This window comes from Nannospalax galili, unplaced genomic scaffold (assembly GCF_000622305.1).
Source record: "Nannospalax galili isolate Female #2095 unplaced genomic scaffold, S.galili_v1.0 scaffold355, whole genome shotgun sequence".
Taxonomy (NCBI): Eukaryota; Metazoa; Chordata; class Mammalia; order Rodentia; family Spalacidae; genus Nannospalax; species Nannospalax galili.
Window position 1 is genome coordinate 1,905,243 of NW_008336848.1, and position 22,280 is coordinate 1,927,522.

General features: G+C 38.5%; 1 protein-coding gene across 4 annotated transcripts in view; it reads left to right on the forward strand.

Moving 5' to 3' along the window:
- Window positions 1-22,280, forward strand: part of Dcbld2 (discoidin, CUB and LCCL domain containing 2) — a 77,127-nt gene that overhangs the window by 36,644 nt on the left and 18,203 nt on the right. For all 4 annotated transcript variants that reach the window (XM_029562608.1, XM_017797669.2, XM_029562609.1 and 1 more), the window contains 6 exons: window positions 12,550-12,601; window positions 16,489-16,561; window positions 17,000-17,133; window positions 18,943-18,983; window positions 20,052-20,267; window positions 21,246-21,370. In XM_029562608.1, the coding sequence (XP_029418468.1) occupies window positions 12,550-12,601; window positions 16,489-16,561; window positions 17,000-17,133; window positions 18,943-18,983; window positions 20,052-20,267; window positions 21,246-21,370 (641 nt within the window). The remainder of the gene's footprint in view (window positions 1-12,549; window positions 12,602-16,488; window positions 16,562-16,999; window positions 17,134-18,942; window positions 18,984-20,051; window positions 20,268-21,245; window positions 21,371-22,280) is intronic.

The following is a 22,280-nucleotide window of genomic DNA, read 5'->3' on the forward strand; positions in this document are numbered from 1 at the left end:
ATTAGAGGCACTGTGAAGAGAACGTCTCAAAAGTGTTGCTAGTAGGATAGGAGGATATATAAAAATCAGGCATTTGCAGGGCCTGGTGAGTTGGCTTGGTGGTTAAGAGCCCTGGCTGCTCTTGCAGAGGACCCAGGTTCGATTTCTAGCACTCACATGGCGGCTAACAACTGTCTGTAACTTCAGTTCCAGGAGAATCCAACACCCTCTTCTGACCTCCTCAGGCATTGCATAACATGGGTATGCTTTCACACATGTAAGCAACATAACTCATATACATAAAATAATAAAAATAATAAAATATATATTTTAAAACAGTTATTTGGGCCTAGAGAAATAGGTCAGCAGTTAAGAGCACTTGGCTGCTCTTGCAGAGGACCTGAGTTTGATTCCTGGCACCCACACAGTGGCTAATAACCATCCATAATGCCAGTTCCAAGGAATCTGACACCTTCTTCTGACCTCCGAGGGCATTGCATGACATGGATGCAATACATTCATACATGTAAAATAAAAATAATAAAATATTAAAAATACAAATTTAAAAGTCATTTGTATAAAAACGTGGTTATTTTTGTAGGAATTATTTAGACATAATCTAGACTGATGACTCTTAATTAACCCTGGTAAAACCATGTAATCTTGTGTCTTTTGGACCTGGGCACTTGATTTTCTTTCCTGGGAACCTCAATTTGGTACTCAAACTGTAATGAATGAATGTGGGTATGCTTGAAAAATTAACATATCAAAGGCAGCCTCACCCAGCTTCATTGGAAGCATGAGGATTAAGAAAGAATGCTTGCTGTTAAGGGGTAGATATAAACTTGTACTTGCCAATTCAAGCTGGAGAAACCAATTTGAATAAAATCATAGGTGGGGCCTGACTAAGTTCTGAAGCACAGTTCCAGACAGAATTCCAGCAGAACATTGTTCTAGGGTACCAGGGCACACGCACACCATTCAAGAGATATCTCTGGGAAGAAGTATCTCAGCGTTTTGGCCAACTCTTAAGAACTGAATTTAAGAGTTTTTTAATGCTTTTTTGTTCAGGTGATTGTAATGTTGGGGTAATTCCACAATTTTTATATTCAACAGTAAATTAACTAAGTTGGCTGTATAAAATCAGAAATGAACTTTTACTTCATACCATGTAAATGACAAGATTATCTAGATCCTCGTAGTTGTGAGAATGTTGAACATTTGGAACCACTGAGGACAAAACAAACCATTCCTCTTGAACTGTGATGTGTTTGAAATAAACACTGTCTCACTAAGAGTTTCTTTTAGACTGTTCAAATAGAGGAAAGAGGTGTATCCTACATGAAGTGGAGTCTGCTTTCCCTTAGCTGATAAGCCATGGAACAAGAATGAAGCTAACAGACTTTTAGAGAATGATAAAGTTAAATGAACGCTTAATATTTTGGCAGAGTGATATCACAGGAAGGGCACTAAGTAGGCCTCAAACTAAAACTTGCTTCTGACCAGGTTTGGTGGCACACATCTCCAATCCAATACTCTGGAGGCTGAGGTTCACAAAGAATTCAAAGTTGGCCTGGACCCCTTTCAAAAGCCAGAAGTCACAAACAGAACAGAAACACCCTGCCACTGCCTTGTGCTGGTGTCTTTGTTGTGTCACTTCACCTCCAGGGCTTCTGTCTATGAACAGGCTAGTTGTGAGGGTGAACTTGGATACATGTGTAGTGTCCACAGACACAACACAATAGGTGCACAGAGTGTCGCTTTGGTCCATCACTGTGAACATGTATTTGCATTTCCCCCACCATCTAAATGGTAGAGGACATTGTGACGTAAAAGATTGCTATCCTTTCAGTTTTATTCTGTGGAAATCTGGGGTTGGTAGGTAAGAAGAGAAGAAATAACTGATTTTGCTCTTTAAGATTCTTTAAAAAATATTTTATTTATTTATTTATTTTATGTGTATGAGTATATTGCTTGGATGAAGGTAGGTGTGTTGTGCAGTGCCCGAGGAGGTCAGAACAATGTGTCAGATCCCCTGGTACTGGAGTTACAGATAGTTGTTAGGCACCATGTTGGTGCTGGGAATTGAACCCTGGTCCTCTGCAAGAGCAGCCAGTGCTCTTAACCGCTGAGTCATCTCCAGCTCCCTCTCTTTAAGATTCTTAAGATGAGGTTAAATTCTCATTTTTATTCATATTTTCCCTCTCTTTGCTATTTATCAAGTTGAAGATTTCTGGAAACTAACAAAAGAGGGTATCTTACTGTAAGTATTCAAATCATGGGTTTTTTGTTTGTTTTTTTTAAATCCCTAGTAACCTGATGTACCCACGTACATCAATTCCTTAAAGAATTGGTACTGGGGCTGGGGAGATGGCTCAGTGGTTAAGAGCCCTGACTGCTCTTGCAGACGACCCAGCTTCTATTCCCAGCACCCACATGACAGCTACGAACCATCCTTAACTCCAGTTCCAGGGGAATCCAAAGCCCTCTTCTGACCTCCATGGCATTGCATGACACAGGTGCACTCACATATATGCAGGCAATACACTCATGCACATAAAATAAAAATAATAAAATATTTTAAGAATTGGTACTGTTCTTGGGTAAGAATCTTAAATCGTCTCCACGATCCCACTGGAAATCAGCATATTGTAGACAAAAAAATCTCCATTCCAAATTTGAAGTAGCCACCTTAGGGACTTCATTACAGTAACACTTTCCAAAGTGATAATCATCTTGACTCCTGAAGTGATAATCAACTATGACTCCTGAAGTCATAGTTTTTGCTTATCCCATCCCATCCATCAAATATTTGTTTCATTGGACAGAAGTTAATTGACTAAAACAGAATCCAGAAAACATTGGTTGAATTTCTTATCACTTCACGGGTGGCCTATCAATCACTGTTTCTTCTGGTGACTCTGGTTGAAATTCTCAGTTTGTTTCTTTCCAGGAAATTTAGCTGCCAAAATGAATTCCTTGAATATTTTCCAGGAGCATCATTGCTGCCCCTAGCTCAGCAGTCTAGTTGCAGATTCAGAGTATGGGGATAAAAGGGTGAACAGTCTTGCTTCATCAGCTGCTTCATTTGTCGTAAACTTCCACAGAGACTTGTTAATGTTATTCATTGTGTGTATTGTTGATAGATTCACAGTTTTGTCCATGATTATCTGATGTTCATTATTTTGTGCCTCACAGAGTTAGGCTCCCTTCCATTTCTTGTTTCCTACTTGGCAATGTAGAGGCAGCAGTAATTAAGACAGACACAATCATTCCTTCGTGGAGCTTATTATACAGGGTTAGAAAAGACCTGAACAAATGATCTCTTATTTGCAGGTATGATAAGTGCAATTGATAGGAGGCCAGAGGAGTGTTGGGAGTAGAAGACTGATCAAAAGCATCTGGTACCTGAGGAAGTCATGTTAGCTCAGAACTAAGAGATTTATTGAAAGTTCCAGGCAGATAGGGAAGAAAACCATTCTAGGAAGAGAGCAGTAGAGAAGGCCTGATGATGGGAAGCTGCTCTGAGGGAATTAGACAGAAATCCATGGTGGTTCCAGCGCAGTGAGTAGAGCGAGCACCTCTCATGATTTAGAACCTTATGGAAAATATAAGGACTGGACACTTTTCCAAGAGTGGAATGTGGTAGAGGAGTGGCCTGGGTTTGTGTTTTGTTTGTTTTAGAATCGTCCTTGCTCTCTGAAAAGTAGATGAAACACAAATAAGATATGTATAGGAAGGCCAGCTAGGCTATTAGGAGAGACCAGGGAAGAAATGATTAAATTAAGATATCACATTAAGTAAACACTAGAATAGTGTCAGTTTTTAGAGACATTACAATCAGACAAGTCCTCTACAAGGAAACATTTCAAATCAACAGGATTCATTCTCTTTATAGTTGAGTTATGATAAGAGGCTGTGCTCTGGGGAAGTCCTCTTGTATGAGGCCCAGAGCTACTGCAATGTCCAGTCTGTGTTGTAGGTTGTGTTCCTAGCACCCTCTTCCACTTTTGCTTCTAGGTTTTAAAAACTTTGTGGGCTTTCCCCTTCTCTGTTATTTTAATCATCTGTGAATAGTACTTACCAGCCTTTTCTGTTCAGTGTTTTAGAAAGAGAGAATTGAAAAAGTTCCCATTTTCCCCATTTAGTGGCAAATCAGAGTGTTTATAAATATGTGTCAGCACCTCCAAAGACTGTGAAAGGATTAGCATGCTCCTGTAAACTGGCATAATCCCATAAAATTCCGTCTAGGCTTTCTGAACGATTTAAGATAGATGTGGGCTCTTGAGATATCTGGACATATTAGCAAGCATTAATTACTGCATTCTATAGAGAAAAACTTCTCCTGGCCTTACTGGAAAAGGCAGAGCCGACAACCCATCAAGACTCAATGACTCAGGTCTATTATTCAAGTTTGATAATAAATGCCACTAATATCTTTATATGTAAATATAAATTTAAAAACAGCATTTACTTTGGACTTGAAAAATCAAATGAATTTTATACATGTGATCTTAATTCCTCTTTAACACTGGCCAGTTTCTAGGAAGAATTCCAAATTTCAAGGAGGGTTCTGCAATGGTTTTTAAATGTATTTTTGTTGTATAGCAGTGGGCTTAGAAATACTTACTTTTATATTGGAAAGTTTCAAGTCTTTCAAGGCTGCTTTTATTTGAATGTTCCATAATTGTTGTGTGAGTGGGTGTTTAGAAGCAGTATTGGAAAATGGTCATCTGGGTACTTTTTAGAGAACTGAATCAAAACTTTAAAGGATTAATAAGCTAGGTGTGGTGGCACACACCTTTAATCCCAGTACTTGATATGGGAGACAGAAGATGGTAGATCTCTGTGAGATTGAGGCCAGCCTGATCTACCTATTGAGTTCTAGGCCAGCTGGGGCTATAGGGAAACCCTTCTCCATCCCCCCAATATTAAACTTATTAATAATTTACTTATTAAACATAAAAATATTGTTTTACGTTTTACAGACCTAGAATTTTGTAGTAATCAGTCTAAAGTTTGCCTTTATTTTGTAGAGGAAAGTAATAAGTAATTTAAAATTTCTTGTGACACAGAATGATTCAGTGTAGATACCAAAGGAAACTCAAACATTTGTTCATTTGTTGTCTGTCACCTTAGAATTTGCTAACAGTGGATCTGAGACTCCAAACAGCTGAGCCTGAAAATATTCCCAATTGGCAGGGTTATTGTTGTTATAAGATAAAGTATTTTTAGAGTTCACACCAATGGTATAAAATTTTTCTAATTGTTACAGTCTTTAACCATACGTTTTTGTCAATGTTTTCCATTTCTTCTGTCTTACATCAGATTACAGTGACACAGAGGGCAGAACAGAGAATTCTTTTCTAATAGAATTTGAATTTCTGTGGCTTTTTTTACTTTATGGAATGCTTTTGGGTTTGAAACTAGAATATGAATTCTTCAGATTGTTTGCTGTCTTAACTGTGCAGTAATTGTACAGGGTCTGTTTTGTTTCACATTCTCTCTTAGCCAGGTTTCTATTTGTAATTTTCATGTTGTGTTTTAAATTTTAGTTATTGTTGTATCTGGCCAACATTTAAAAACTTTGAAACTGTTAAACAAACAAAACTTATTAACCAAGTTTCAGCTTGTATTTGTATATTCAGATGTGCCCTTACTTATAGGCAAATGAATAATGAATACACATAGTCATTGTGTCAAATATAAGTAACATGCTGAAAAACAACTGTAGTCTGTTTATTTACTTTTGAGACAGGGTCTCACAATGTAACTGGCTGGCCTGGAACTTGCTATGTAGATCAGCCTTTGCCTCTAGAGTGCTAAGATTAAAGGCATGAGTCACCATGCTGGGCATACTGTATTTTAGTGTTAATTTAGAGAATAAGCATATTGATGAGCAAAGTTCACCAATTTTGCAGAGAAAGAGAATTTAAAATAGAATTGGTCTGTTAAGATGGTGTTGACCAGAGGAGGCAGTTCAGTTTATGGAGTGAAGTTTGTTCCAAGCAGACATATATATAAACAACCCGAAGTGTGCTTTGGTATGTTTGGTGTTTTTTGTGTGTTTGGGGGTTTTGATTTATTAGAAGTTCTGTGAGGGGACCACATATGTATTTGTGCTGGGCTGTGCTAAGCAGTCACTATCTCAAATTGCATTGTTGGTAGACACTGTCCCTAGATACTGTGTAGGTCACAGAAGAATCATGCTAGCTTTTAACATGACTCATGTTTATATTTTAGTATGTAGCAGTTTGGGTATAGAGGGGTTTCATTTGATGTGTTAACCATATGTGGCTTACAGCCTATCTAGTTGTATGGTTAATTGCTTAGGCAACTGAGCCATCCTCCCGTCATTGATTAAGAAAGCTTATTCTCGTCAAAGAAAAAATTGCCCAAACTTCTACTATGGACTCTGCCTCCATAAGTATCCTTGTAATTCTTCTAAGAGGAACATAAGTTTAATCTGTACTGTTAGGAGAGAAGAAGCAAAATACCTAGTAGAGTACCGAGCTTTTGGTACATGTCAGTAGATGCTGAATAGACTGCCATCTGTGGATCTAAATTTCTCTTAACAGAATTGTAGTTGGTAAAGTTCATTTCCATTTCCTATCATGAAAAATAAAAGAATTAATCCTCAGATCATACAGTAGTATTATCAGAAGATTGGATCAAAAAGATCACTCATGTCCCACACCCTCTAGTACCTGAACAAAGATGTCTCCTTACCAACAGGGTCAAGTTACTGGCAGGGTGTTATGGAATCAGGACTACATATTACTCCAGGCTTCAGAGATTGGCTGCTTTAAGGGATTTTAGAGCAAACAAAGAGGTAGAATTTTTAAGTACACATTGTCTTTTTCCTGTTTTCTCATTTATTTCTAGTAGATGCATACAGTCACTTCAGAAGACTACTTTATGCTTTTTAGATGTGTGGATTCCTTTCATTTAGAAGTAAATGATTATATTTATGAAAAAGATTACACCCTGCAACTAATACAGTGTATTTACTATTGTAAATAATGGTTAATGGTGTGACTGAGAGTTTTTCTCCAATTCAGTCAAGAACTCAACACAATATTAATTGGGGGAAAAGCTAATTATATTTCATAATTATGCTATCTCAGAAATAGCCAGTGCTGTGAATCAAAATATTTCTAAGAGAGAAACCAGTGTGCTGGCATTTTAAAATGATTTGTTAACATCTGAAATATTCCTATTTTCATAATGTCATGTGTGGATCAGCCTAAGATTTCAAAATATGTACAAATAATTATTTCTTAGAGCACTTACAAAGTTCTCTACCCTCCAGAATTGTTTGCGGGAAAAGTTTTAAAATGATCTTAAAATACATGAAGACAGATAATAATATTGCCAAGTTTTGAATTATCTTTTTAAAAAAACCTGATGTCAGCCGGGCGTGGTGGCGTACGCCTTTAATCCCAGCACTTGGGAGGCAGAGGCAGGCAGACCTCTGTGAGTTCAAGGCCAGCCTGGTCTACATAGTGAGTTCCAGGACAGCTGGGGCTACAGGGAGATCCTGTCTCAAAAAGACCAAAACAAAACAAACCCTGATGTTATTATCTTCATTACAAAAAATCAATTTGAGGGCTGGCTCTTTAGGGTTAGGGGAAGGGAAGGAGCTTTTTATAGGATTTAAGATTATGCTTCTTCTGGATTTGATTTTAAATGTCTAATGTAAAATAGACACTATAGATGCCGATTCTCTCTTGAGGTGCCCAGGAAGAGTGAGAGTGCTGTCCCACACCAGAGCCCCAAAGAGTGTGCTCTTGTCAAGAGCACCCATGAGAAATATACCATGTTTGGTATTTTGTGTGATAATATATATGTTATATGTTCATGCTTTTGTATCTATTATTTAAAATTACAGAAAAAAATCCTATGCAAAGGCTCTTAACTAAGATGTAGTAAATTTTGTACTGCCCATGCTTTTAACACAGTATTGATTTTCTAGCATTATAGAACATGTTCAGGCAGATTCCACATAATGGGGTGCTTCATCAGTATAATTCTAATTTAAGTAGTTTTATTTATGTGTATGAGTATTTTGTCTATATGTATGTAAGTGAACCTCTGTGTGCATATAATGCCTCTGGATACTAGAAGAGGGTGTTAGATCCCCTGGAACTGGAGTTAAAATTGTTAGCTGCCATGTGGATGCTAGGACCTGAACCCTGATCCTCAGCTAGAGCAGCAAGCACTCTACTACTGGGCCATCTCTGCAGCCCATAATCTGTATTTTATATATATTGATCTTTTAAGTTATTCAATTCAGAAACCTTGCTGTTATCTTCAACTCCTTTATTTTTCTCAAGTCCTTAGCCAACTGGCACTTCTTGGGATATTTGTGTAGATACATGAGAATGACTACATTTTAGCACCTCCACTCCTCACCTAGTTCAAGTTATATCGACTTTTACCTCATTTGTAATAATTCCTTTCTGACCTTTTTTTCTGCCGTCTTCCCTTTCAATCTACTCTCAATTTAGTGGTCAGTGTGATCTTATTAAGATGAGATTCTCTTCTTTCTGCCAAATGTCTGTGCCTCCAGGACCATATAGGATTCATCTGCAGTTTCCTTATCTGACTTCATTTCTTAGTCCTCCTTTCCCCTGTGGCCTCAAAGGCTGCACATGCACCCACGCACGGCCTTTGTCATTTTCACGCCTATTTTCATATCCACACACCTCAATCTCACTACTTCACTTGTTTTGGTATTTTCTTCAGATGTTGCCTTTGCAATGAGGTCTCTAATAGACATTCTTCTTAAAAGCTCAAGTTCTGAACTTCCCTAACATCCTTGCCCTCCTTAGCTAACTAAAGTACTTACTACCTTCCACTTTATTTTACCTACCCATGCAGATGCAGTATGTAGTAAAAGAAATGGTTGTTAGTTTTGTGATAGCCTCTTTACTTTTAATTTTTATAATAAATATATTGAGATTTAGTTAATATATAAATTAATGTAATTCATATATAATTCAATATAATTTATTTCTTTTCAGTATTTTCAGAATGTTGTAATCATTACCATAGTCAGTTTTAGAACATTTTCACCATCTCAAAAGATAGCCCATAGTTGGTAGTAGTCACTGTCCATTTGTCACTTCCTCTACTGCCAGGTCACCACTAATCCACTTCTGTCTCTAGATGCATTCATTCTAGATGCACACACATTGTAGCATCATATTGTATGGATTTCTTGTGACTGACTGCTTTCACTGTATGTTTGCCAATTTCATGCATGTTGTAGCATATATCCGTACTTCTTTTTAAAAGCCAAATGATACGCCATTGTCTGGATATTCATTTGCCTTTTAAATATATCTTAATATTCTTTGATATTGACTCTAGATCCTTAGCAGATTCATGATTTTCGAATCATTCTGGAGACCATCTTTGTTCTTGATGGTGACTTTTGAAGCATAGAAGTTTTTTTATTTGGATGAATTTCAGTTTATTTGATTACTTGAACTTTTCATAGTGTCTAAGAAACTAGTGCTTAATCCATAGTCATGCTTTGCTCCTATTTTTTGCATTATCTTACGGTTTTATTAATTAAATTTAGATCCACTTGGAGTTAATACTGTGTGTGTGTGTGTGTGTGTGTGTGTGTGTGTGTGTGTGGTAGATTAAGTAGCTCTTTTGTATATGGCTGTATCATTGTACTTGGATGTCACATTGTCCCAAAATGACTATAATAGAAGATTGTCTTACCAACATCCCACCCCATGACATTATCTGGACTCCCTTATCAAAACTCATTTGACTTATACGTTTGAAGGTTTGTCTCTAGACTCTTGAAGGTTAAGTTACATTTCATTGATTATGTTAACTTCTTAGACATTGCAGTCAGAAGTCACTGTAGCAGGTACGTTTTTTTTTTTTTTTTTTAAACTATTCATCTTGCCCAGGCTGTGTTCTTATTAGCTGAGAGTTGCAATAACAGTTTTGGAAGGTTGTTTTCTTGTGAAAAGCTTTCAAGAAAGGCATGTAACTTCTTAAATCACTGCTTAATTTGATGTGTGTGTGTGTGTGTGTGTGTGATTTTTTTCTATTTGCCTTTATGTAGTTATACGATTTGTAGAAAAACCAGAGTATGCCTTTATGTAATTATGTCAAAGTGTTACTCATGGCTTTCCTTCCCTCTCTTTAGTCTTCTTGACTCTCTATGAGTTGTCTGCTTTGAATTCTTATTTTTCTCTTCAGGAGCTCTTTTGAGCCATAGTAGAATTTCAGGGCAAGGTAATTATTTGTATATTAGCATGTGGATTAATATGAACTTTAAGCATTGCATAGGCTTACAACCTAAGTGCTGTTCTGCATGTAGTCTAGAGATAATGGAGCCAGCTGGCAATCATCTTGTGGTTTGACTGGGAAGTAGGACCACACAGGTGCCTCTTCACTTCAGGCAATTAATTTTAGATGCTGAACTTCTGATCTTAGAGGCTGGAAATTCTTTTAATAGATCAGGAAGGTAGAAAATTGATTCTCATTGATGTTGTGTAAAGATTGATAGGCAGTTCTATTGGCTTCCTAGTCAGTCAAGTAGGTCATAGTGAACCCTAACCCAGTCATATCTTAAAATTCCTAAAACACAGATTTAACCTGATCATCCAAAGGCAATGGTACATACTTACTGATCTATATGGTTTGCCCTTAAAAGTACTGCTTTCCTATTTTTTTTTAACACTTACTATGATCATGATTATTTTTAAAATATTTTATTTATTTTTATTTTATGTGTGTGAGTATATCGCCTGTATGTAGGTAGGGTCACCCATGTTGTGTTGTGCAATGCTCTTGGGGGGTCAGAAGAGAGTATCAGATCCCCTGGAGTTATGGGTGGTAGGTAGCTGCCCTGTGGGTGCTGGAAATTGAACCCAGGTACTCTGTAAGAGCAGCCAGTGCTCTCAACTGCTGAGCCATTACTGCAGACCCTGATCAAGATTTTTTTTTAAGACATTTCATTTGAATAATAAATATAAAATTTCTTTAGAATAGTAAAATAAAAGGACATATTCTCTTGGGCTTGCTATTTTGAGGCTGTTAATGTAACAGATTTATGTACTGACAGTGCATGTATGTACGTAAAAGACTAGTGGGTGCTATTTGTTTTTGTTACTGCTTTTGGCTCTCCTTCCAGGTTTTTTTTTTTTTACCCTCAGGGCTAATAAGTAATTGGACATAACTAAACATGCTAACAAACAGAAACTTGTTATTCAGTGATAAATGTTGAAAGTCTCCTGTGCATCCCACAGTGTAATTGCTGCTGACAAAAGAAAGGTGAAGTCACAGGCCCTGTCTTTGTCCAAGGACTAGATATTATAAATAATGTTCCTTGTAACTTTATATAATTCCACCAGCAAATCAGTTTATATTGCATGTTACTCTGAAAACATAATAGTTAATATTTCTATTAAAACAAGCAAAATATGAGTGCCTACCGTGTGCTAATGGAGTTTGACTTTTGAAGAGCTGCGCAGCTCCTTTGAGGAAGCAGCAGTCAGGCAGAGATCTTAGAAGGAAGTTGGCTAGGCTCTGGGGTAGTGAAAAAGCTTTACAGAACATGTACCTCCAGATCCAAAAGGGATGGCATGGTGCAAGGCAAAGATTGAGAGTGAGGCAAGGGCAAGCCTTCCAACAACCTGTATACTGTACCCTACGGCTTTATGCCCAAAGACATTGAATGTTTTTTAAGTAAAAGCTGCAGTTTTTACGCAGCCTAGAGCCAGGTCCTTAATTAGAGGCACATTAGCTCTTACTAGAAGATTATTAAATTTTTAAGTTTTCTTTAAAGCACTCGAACTTGAGTGTGCTTGGAAATTTCCTGGAAGATCCATTACAGCAAACTTACCCTCTTGGAGATTCAATGGGTTTGGATGGCACTCAGCATCTTTGGAGTTCCCAGAAGATGTGAAGACTGGTAATACTGTCTATAGTCTGGTGGACCAGATTTGAATAGCTATTAGAGCCATAAAATTAACTCACCTCTATTTTGACATTGTTTCTTCAGATTATAAACAGCGTAGGATCATTTTTAATCATAATAACCAAGAAATATCTTTTCTTTGTTTTGTGAGAGTTGTATTTTACAGAAACCATTAAAGAATATGTAAATTTTAACTTGCCTATGTATATTTTACATACGAGATACACAGCTTCAGGCGTGATGCAGTAAAAAGTAGTATTGAAGATGAGTGTGGTAGTACATACCTGTAATCCCAGCACTTGGGAGGCAGAGGCAGGCAGATCTCTGTGAGTTCCAGGCCTGCTAGGGATGCATAGTGGGTCCCTGCCTCAAAAGAAAAAGAAAAGGAGAGGAGAGGGGAGGAGGAGGGAAGAGAAGATAAGAGGAAGAGAAGGAGAGGGAAGGCAAGGCAAGAGATGAAGCTATATCAAATGAGAAAAAATGTGAAAGAAAAATTTGTGACGTTTTAAGGAGTGAGATTTTGGAAGTTAGGTGAATGCAATGTGAGATTCTTTAATGGCATTTTAGTAAGAATAGTAAGTCTGTCTTTTCTTAAATTATTATTATTTTTTTTCTAGATCTAATCACTTGTTTGGACACTATATCCAATTTTTTGGAACCTGAGTTCAGGTATGAGCTTAATTGTGATTTTGTCTGTGTAGAAGGCACCACTGTTCTTCATGCGCTTCTTCCTCATTCTTTATGCTGAAAGTTAACATACAGTGTGTGCAGCCTAGCCAGTCATTGTTCTGAGACTCCAGTGGAATAGCACTTCTGAAAGCCATCTGGTTGCCATGTCTAAACTTTGCTTTAATTGTAGCATTTACATGTCCAAGACATATATATATATATATATAGTTTTAATGTGCCATCACAATGTTCTAATATGACTTCACAATGTTCCAATGTGATTTCACTATGCTTCTATGTGACATCACAGTTCTCCAATGTGCCAACACTATGTCCCCAAGTGCAGGCGGCTGCAGGCAGGTGCAGGCGGGCTCTGTGCCAAGCTGCGGGAGGCTCGGGCCAGCTGCGGAGGCTCTCCCTGTGCTCGCGGGTCGTTGGCCACCGATCCATGCGGGCAGGGGGAACAGAAGCGGCGAACGGGGTCAGGACGGCCAGTGAGTGCTGACGGGAGGGAGTGCTGACGGGAGACAGCTCTTCCGGGGAGACTGATCACAGGCTGGTCCCAGGTGCAGTGAAACAGCAATGACACACACTCCAGGCAGATTCAGTGATTCAGCTCCATTTATTAGTGGGGAAAGTAGAGAATTTATAGTGTGGAGGCAGTAGCAAAAGCCTCAGTTGATAGGTGCTCATAGTATGCTTTATTTACATGTGGCAGTGGGATTCTGTCTTCCAGACTGTCAGACAGTGCCTGATTATCATATAGAAAAAACCTGCAGGTAGTTTTTGCTTCAGGTAACTATGCTAAAGGCCATGTTTCAGATAAGGCCAGGCATCTTCACTTGGCGGCACTTTCAAAGTGAGCCAGGAAGAGAGCAGGAGGCCCCCTGCTGAAAAGGGGAGTCTCTCCATCAGGCGCTGAGCCTCTCAGGGCTATCCGGACATGGAGAAACTGCAACCCTAACAGCAGGGTTCCCCAAGTAGACCAGGCTGGCCTTGAACTCACAGAGATCCACCTGCCTCTGCCTCCCGGGTGCTAGGATTAAAGGTGTGTGCAATCACACCCAGCCATAAATATATTTTTCTTTTATTTATTCTTTTTGTGTTAAAGGTATATGAGACAGGGTCTGTGTAGCCAAGGCTGACTATGAACTCCCTATCTAGCCTAGGCTAATGTTAAACTCAGGATCCTCCTGGTTCTGCCTCCCAAATGCTGTATTGGCATATACCACCATGCCCAGCAAAAGTACGAATTTTAAATGCTTTAAAAGTAGAACTACTTGGGACTAGAGAGATGACCCAGTGGTTAAGAGCACTGACTGCTCTTACAGAGGACCTGGGTTCGATTCCCAGCACCCACATGGCAGCTACAAACCGTCCTTAACTCCAGTTCCAGGGGAATCCGAAGCCCTCTTCTGACCTCCACGGCATTGCATGACATGGGTGCACTCACATACATGCAGGCAATATACTCATGGGGGACAAAAGCAGGTGAATCCCTGTGAGGTCTAGGCCAACCTGGTCTGCTGCAAGTTTCAGGACATCTGGGGCCACAGGGAGATCCTGTGTCAAAAGAAAAAAAAAAAAAAAACCAGCCAAAAATAAAAGTAAAAAAGTAGAATTATTTATTCTTTTAAATCTGGCAAAACTGTTAGTAAAATTCTTTTCTTTTTAAACTGTATTTTTAGTAATATTTTTTATTCCTTGAAAGTTTCATACATTTTACCATGTATATTGATCATAACCATCCACCACTATCTTCCTCTATTCCCCTAGACCCTTGTACCCCATAAGAAGTTCATGTTCTCTCTCTCTCTTTTTAGTTCTTATTAATAACCCCCAAAGTCCATAGTGCTGCCCATATGTGCATGAGTGTGTGGCCATCCACTGGGGCATGAGCAGCCTACAAGTGATCACCTCCCCAAAGGGAGTGGCTCTCCTTGCCTCAGCAGACCTCAGCTGCCAGTAGCTCCTCTGGTAGGAGGTGGTGGTGCAGTGAGGTCTTTCTTTTTCTTTTCAAAAAAAAGGCATAAGATAGTTTAGGCTATAATAATATCTACAGTGTTCTTACCCACGTAGCACTTTACCGTACAGTTTCCCTGCATAGACAAGGATTTCCTTTTACTTGATTTCACATTTCTATTCTTGGCTGGCTTTATTATGTAAGTCTAATCCTCATATTTGGTTTTTTTGAAATGCAAGTCTAGTAATTTTCTACTTTAAACTCTTTATTGTAATTTTTTTTTTTTTAAGTCACACAGATTCCCTAGCCTGATTTTCAGACTCCCTGAATAGCCCTGGTTTTCTTTTCAGCCTCTTGGCATACATTCTTTACAGTCCTCTCAGGGTGGTAAATCTTTTCGTTACCCATCTCACTAACTTCCATCTTGCTGCCACTCCCCAAAGGAACCTTAATTTTATCTTCAAGAATGGTTCTTGGGACTGTAGAGATGACTAAGAAAGTAAAGTGCTTGCTGTACAAATATGAGGGTCCTGAGTTCAATCTCCCAGAATCCACATAAAAATAAACACCTATGGTGTTCAAGGTGTCCTGATCAACAGTGGTGGAGGGCTCAGCTGGCCCCACTGCACTCTCTAGCACTGTCATCTCCACATACATCCAAGCATCTCTTACCCATCTCCTGGGCTGCGTATTATCTTCTTCATATTGTCCCAGCTTCCACTGATGATTTTTTAAATTATTTTTATTTTATGTGTATGAGTGTATTGCTTGCATGTACATAAGTATACCTGTGTCATGCAGTGCCCATGGAGGTCAGAAGAGGGTGTCACATTCCCTGGAACTGGAGTTATGGATGGTTGTTAGTTACCATGTGGATCTTGGGAATCGAACCCAGGTCTTCTGAAAGAGCAGCCAGTGCTCTTAACTGCTGAACCATCTTTCCAGCCCCTACTAATGACTTTTTACAATCTCTTTCTTTCTAGAAGCTGCAATAACTCTGTTTAAAATTACATCTCAGGTTGTGTATGTAAGCCATCACAATCCTTTGCTGAGTTCTTATTTCTAGAAGTAATTCCATATTTCTTAGCCAATAAGGTTTTTGAACCCTGCTCTCTCTTTAGCCTTCTTTTGCTCACTGCACTTCTACAAGCACACACCAGACCATCCTGCCTCAGGGTCGTGCCCTTCCTCGTGTCTGGTGTACATTTGCCACCACTGACTTACTGCAGCAGAGTCCACCACCTCACATCCCTATTTGAGTTCCCCGACTTAGGCTATCTCAAGTCCTGAGAGAGAAGCTCTGTTCTGTAGCAGGTGCACAGTTCTTTGCTTTCTTTGTCTGTAAAAAAAAAAAAAAAAAAAGTAATAGTACCATCCACATGAGATTCTTGTGTGGATTACCTGAAACACTCCTGGTGCTGCCTAGTACATAACAAGTTTGCTGAATGTGTATATGTTACTAAGTTTCAGTTCTCCCAGTTATTTCAGAGTGCCTTTTTCCCCCATAAATATTTGTGTAAATACTGGTTAAATATGTTCCACTTACACCACTGGAATGTGGACCTGGAGGTGACATATAGTTAGCCTTTGTAAGCCATGTAGGCCTAGCACAGCCTAATACTTGACAGATAACATAATAGGTATACACATAAATGTGTGGAACATGGTGAGTAGGTCTTAGAGTAGAAAGATGTCTACTATTCGTGATGAAGTAAAATAAGAGTTAGAGAATATGAGAACATTTTTGTAAATGTGTTCAGCATGTATGGAAGAAAGTCTGAAAGGGCTTTTTAGAAAGGGATAGCTCTGTAAATGAAGTGAGGTACTTACAGTGAACTGAAAAAGCACATGGGATTTTTTTCGTGGTATTTTCCCCCCACAAAGTGCAGCATTATATAATCTCTTACTTGTTCTTGTTTCTCAGTAAGTACTGCCCAGCTGGCTGTCTACTTCCTTTTGCTGAGATATCTGGAACAATTCCTCATGGATATAGAGATGTGAGTTAAATATAGGCTTATTTCATGTTGCGTTGCCCTTTTTTTTTTTTAAACCCTAAAATGCTTGGCATGCTGCTTGGTGCAGAGAGGGAGGGAGGGAGGGAGAGAGAGAGAGAGAGAGAGAGAAGAGGGGAGGGAGAGGGAGAGGGGAGAAAGAGTCTTTTCGTTTTAGAAATGATGTCTTTTATAGTATATTTCAATATAGATGTCACTATATTGTAGTATACAGATGTCTCTAGGATATAACAGTATACTTTAATATGTTACAGTATACAGATGTCTTTATAATATATTATAGTAACTCTTGTGCTAAAATCTGTTTTGTTACAATAAGCTATGATTATGATAAACTATCCAGATCTGTTAATTTATTAGAAAGTAGACGTACCTTACTTATGAATAATCAAAAGAAAATTCTTTTTTTTTTCCTTTTTCAAGTCTTCACCATTGTGTCTGGCTGGGGTACATGCAGGAGTAGTGTCAAACATTTTGGGTGGCCAAATCAGCGTTGTGATTAGCAAAGGCATCCCATACTATGAAAGTTCTTTGGCCAACAACGTCACATCTGTGGTGTAAGTACACACATCGTTTGTAATAAGCATGCTGGGGGAGGGGCAGGGACTGGCTAGATCCCAGCAAGATCACCCTTACCAGTGTTGGTGAAGCAGTGTTACATAGTGTAGTCTCACATGTGTGTTCTCAAGGTCTGTGTTTTCAGAATAAAGTCAGTAAGTAGTGTACTATTTTGGCTCTTTCTGCTTTAAAAAGGTAGTCGTTTGGAAGAATGATTTTTTTTTTTTGCTTTTCTCGGTTTTGAAATAGCCTGGAGTAAGACTATTTCCAGACTAAGAGTCTGGGAATTTGACATTTTCTTTTAAAGCTCAAGAAGACATAACTACTGTGTTCTTTGTAGTCTGTGCAAACCAGACGACAAACGGTAGGTCGCAGTTAATTGAAATACTGTGACTATAAAATTAATTTTGGTGTGAAACAGGTAGTATTTTTGTAAAACTCATTCTCAACCCAAAAGAAGACTGATAAATGTCTTCTCTTGGTCTCTGCGCTGGTTTCTACAGTGTTCGGCTGTTTTATAGAACATACATGAGGCAGGAAGTTGAAACAGTAAATAGTGGTACAGCATTAGCAGTCTGTTTCCAAAAATCTTGCTCTTCCACATGCTCAGTCCTTCAGACATGTATAAAACCTAAATGCAATCAGCTTCCCTTCAGAAAGAAAGAGCATGGTCCATACCCAAGACAGCAAAACTTCTGTAAAAATCCAGTCAATTACTAGGCATGCAGGCACATGCCTATTATGGGAGAATTCCGAGTTTGAGGTCAGTTTGAACTATATAATGAAACTCTGTCTCCAGAAACAAACAAGAAGATCCAATAGTATTTAGCCTTTATGAACTACATGTCTTCCACTTTTTGTTTTGTTTTGTTTTATTCACAGCTTTTTAATATTGTAGAAAACATTCATAGCCTACTGGCCATAAACAGAAACCATGCTACCTTTCTTTTGTTTTCCTTTATGTGGTTTTATACACATCTTTTCTTTCTTTTCTGTATTTTACATTTAGAGAACAGTTTGGTGATATATGTAGTTTCTCTTTCAGACTTAAAATACACAGCTAGGAGCTGGGTGTGGTGGTACACACCTTCAGTCCTTACACTTTAAAAACCAGGAGTTTGAAGCCAGGCCGAGCTGTGAAGTGAATTCAGAGCCACCCTGGGCTAACAAAAAAATACAGATAATTTACATCCTTTTGTAACCATTTGAACATTATATTAATGTCAGGAGTGTACTCTGAACACCATCCTCCAGGTCACCTGGAGTCTCAAACTCATGTCCTGTAACAGGGTGGGCTCCTGGCTTGTCTCCTTCCATTCTCATCAGCATGCCCATTCTGCTCCTTCCTCTGAAGTCCAGTGTGATGCTGAGATGTACTCTCAGACATGTCGATCACCTCCAGAGGAAATGCAGTCTCTTCATTGGTAGCCAGGACACTGAGCCTTGCCTCATTCTCTGAAAATACACCTCTTCATTTACTGTCACCAAAATAAAAAATGTTTTATCAGTTAATTTATTTCATAAAGAAGTAAACATTAAAAGTGAGATGGGCACATTAATACCTACTGTCATATATGAAAGTAGGTGCTAGACTTGTAGAAAATTTTGTTTATGGTGATTTCAAAAATTGTTTTGTTTAAAAATTAAGGTTTTTTTTTTTCCCTAAGCTTAATACCAGTTGTCTAATCTGTAACCATGAAATCTTCTTAAGCAATAGGAAGAAATTAAAAGAGAAGGTTCCACTGTGACAAATATGAAGAATCTCTGTGTTAATGTGACTATCACATAAGAATGTTTTTGTCTTTCAGGGGTCACTTATCTACGAGTCTTTTTACATTTAAGACTAGTGGTAAGCATTGCATGAATTTATGTCATCATTATTTGTGTAATAGCTAACATCTTTTGAGCACTGTCAGGCACTGTGTAACTGCTGGGGTTTTTGTCCTTTCTCATTTGTTTTTGATGACACTGGGAACAAAACAGTGACCTAATTATGCAAACAATAGAATAAATTGGAGGTTCTATATTTATAGGAGAATTATCTCCTATACAAGTATGGTTCCTTAGAGAACTTGATTTGAACTTCTCTGAGGAAGGAATTGATTCATCCAACAGAAACTCTGGCTGAGTGGGGCTTTTCATTGCTGGACACTGTCCTGGTGCTAGTGCTGCACAGCAGGGAAAGTAAACAGATTCCAGCCTCCGGCAGATTACATTCTGGTAGTGAGACAGTGATAATAAATAATTGTTCACACTGTACTGTTTGTGATCTGGTAAAAGATGTAGAAAAAATAGGGAAAACAGGAGGACTGGCCTAAAGCTTCAAGTAGGTCACAGAAGGCCCTTCAGAGGATGTGCCTCGTGAACAAAGCATACAAGAGGTCATGAACAAGTAGCCTGCCAGCTTGAGTTCCCCAGAGAAAGGATAATGTATATCCACAAACATACAGCTATTGCCTATAAATGGATATAGTCCACCCTCAAATCCATGGCTTCCACACAAGATTCAGAGGAAACATTTCTGATCTTGACTACATACAGACTTTTGTTTTAGTGTTGTTATTCCCTAGGCAATATACTGACAACTATGTGAATCACATTTTTTTGGCATCATAAGTAACCTAGAGATGATTTAAAATAGATATGTGTCAGTACTGTACCATCGTATATAAGGGATCTGGTCATTTGCAGATTTTGGTACTCACATGGGGTTCGAGGTGTCCTGGAACTAGTCCCTCACAGACATTTAGGGATGAGTGCTTGTTCTTTGGTTTCTGATAATGCACAAAGACCACCCAATAGGCACTTTCCTAACTATGCAACAGTAAATTTACAGCAAGCACATTTATAGATGGCACATTTATAGATATTTTGAATTTACCTGTAGGAACCAAATTGACTTTCCTCTTTGTTTGAGGTTGTTATGGAACACTGGGGATGGAATCTGGTGTGATTGCTGATCCTCAGATAACAGCGTCATCTGTGCTGGAGTGGACTGACCACATGGGGCAGGAGAACAGCTGGAAACCAGAGAAGGCCAGACTGAGAAAACCTGGGCCTCCCTGGGCTGCTTTTGCCACTGATGAGTATCAGTGGTTACAGATAGACCTGAACAAGGAAAAGAAGATAACAGGTAAAGAGATGTGGCTCTCTACAGCAGCTGATAGCACAGATTTTATTTGGAAACCTCATGACACCTGAAATTTTTATAGAAAATTAGGTCACTGAAAATTATATGGTTTCAGTTTTTTTCACTGGGCAGGGACGGGCTAGAGAGATGGCTTAATTGTCAAGAGCACTGACTGCTCTTGCAGAGGACCTGGGTTTGACTCCCAGCACCCACATGGCAGCTAACACCCATCCATAACTCCAGTTCCAAGGGAATCCAGTGCCCTCTTCTGATCTCCAGGGGCATTATACGACACAGGTACACTTAACATACATACAGGCAATACACTCATATGTGCACACAAAAAATTAATAAATAAAATATTTTAATATTTCTGAGGTTAATTTTATAAAATATGACAAAATAGTTTGAATTTAATTCATAGTAATTCATCTTTCATTTTAATGATTCCTTTAAGACAGAGCTTCGTAAAGTGATCTTAAGACTTATAATCATTTCTTAATAGTCATTAAGAGAAGTTTGTAGTTAAAGGAGAGTCCATTTTAAGAGCTCTAAATAATAGCCCACATGTACGGGGTATAAATTTAACTTAGGGGAATTTATCAGTGGATAATTTAGTCAGTATAATTTAGTTTAGGTAATTTTATTAAAAGATTTGTTTTGGTGCTGAAAATAACACTAATCATGTTTAATTTGTTCATTTCCAAGAAATCATTCTTATTCAATGCTTGAAATATATTTTATAATGATAAGAACACAAGCTGCCAAAGTACAATAGGTCTTTTCTTGTGTGTGTCCATAATTCTTCATCTCTCTCCATAAACCAAGGCTTTAGTAACTGTTGTAATGAAAACTTGCCCTTAGAGATGGAAATAAGCCAGGCAGATGTGTTTTCAAGGTGCATCACCAGTGCTTATACAACAGTGCTGAGCAGTTTGGGAGTTTGACCCTTTGCACTAATGAAAGCAATCTGTTCCCCAGGTATTATAACCACTGGATCCACCATGGTAGAGCACAATTATTATGTGTCTGCCTATAGAGTTCTGTACAGTGATGATGGGCAGAAGTGGACTGTATACAGAGAACCTGGTGTGGAGCAGGACAAGGTAAATGGGCCTTTGCTGAAGCTCTCCAGTTTAGGCATAGCTGTTAAATACTAGGTTTTCTTACACTGCTCTCTTCTGGGTACTTTAGCTAGTATTAGTTATTGTCAGTGATTCTAGGTCCTTGTGTGATAGTGTTAAATACTGATTTTTTTTTATGTTTTTTTGTTTTCTTGAGACAGGGTCTCCCTGTAGCCCCCACTGGACTGGAACTTGCTAAAGAGATCTGCCTACCTCTGCCTCCCAAGTGCTGGTATTAAAGACCTGTACTACCGTGCCCAGCTTGTCACTGAATTTTTATCTAAATCATTTAGCTACTAAAGCAAGAAGTTCTAAAAAGTTACTTTCAATTTGTTATCTTTATAAAATTTTTCTTAAAAATCCACCAAAATGATGGATGGTTGACTTTGTTCCAAATTTCTACTTGTAGACAAAAGTGGAGAAAGACGAAGAAGCTGAAGACTAAAGTACATTAAAGATTTTTAAGATCACCACACCAGTTTTTATCTTAGCAAACTGGTGGGTTTTTTCTATTTGCAGAACTTCTATGATGTCTAATGATAATTATGACATCTTTGTCTTAGTTAGCAAAAGATTGTGGAGACATTGGCATGAACCCAAGGAGATGGTCAATGTAAAGAGTGGTGGAAATACTTCACCCAGGGTGTGGCCCATTCATAGGCTGCTGGCCTCTGACCATTGGGAGGACGTGTAAGTGGAAGAATCTCTGTGCTCAAGAAAGGCCACTGCCTACCTGGTGGAAAATTCTTTCAGTGAGACTTTGGGTGTTTTTCCCTCAAATATTTTCCTATCCCACTTCTAATTTTATAAACATTATGGCTCTTGCAGCTATCTCATAAGTCACTGATGCTTTCTTAAAGAAAAAAAACACCTTTTTAGCTTGAATATTCTC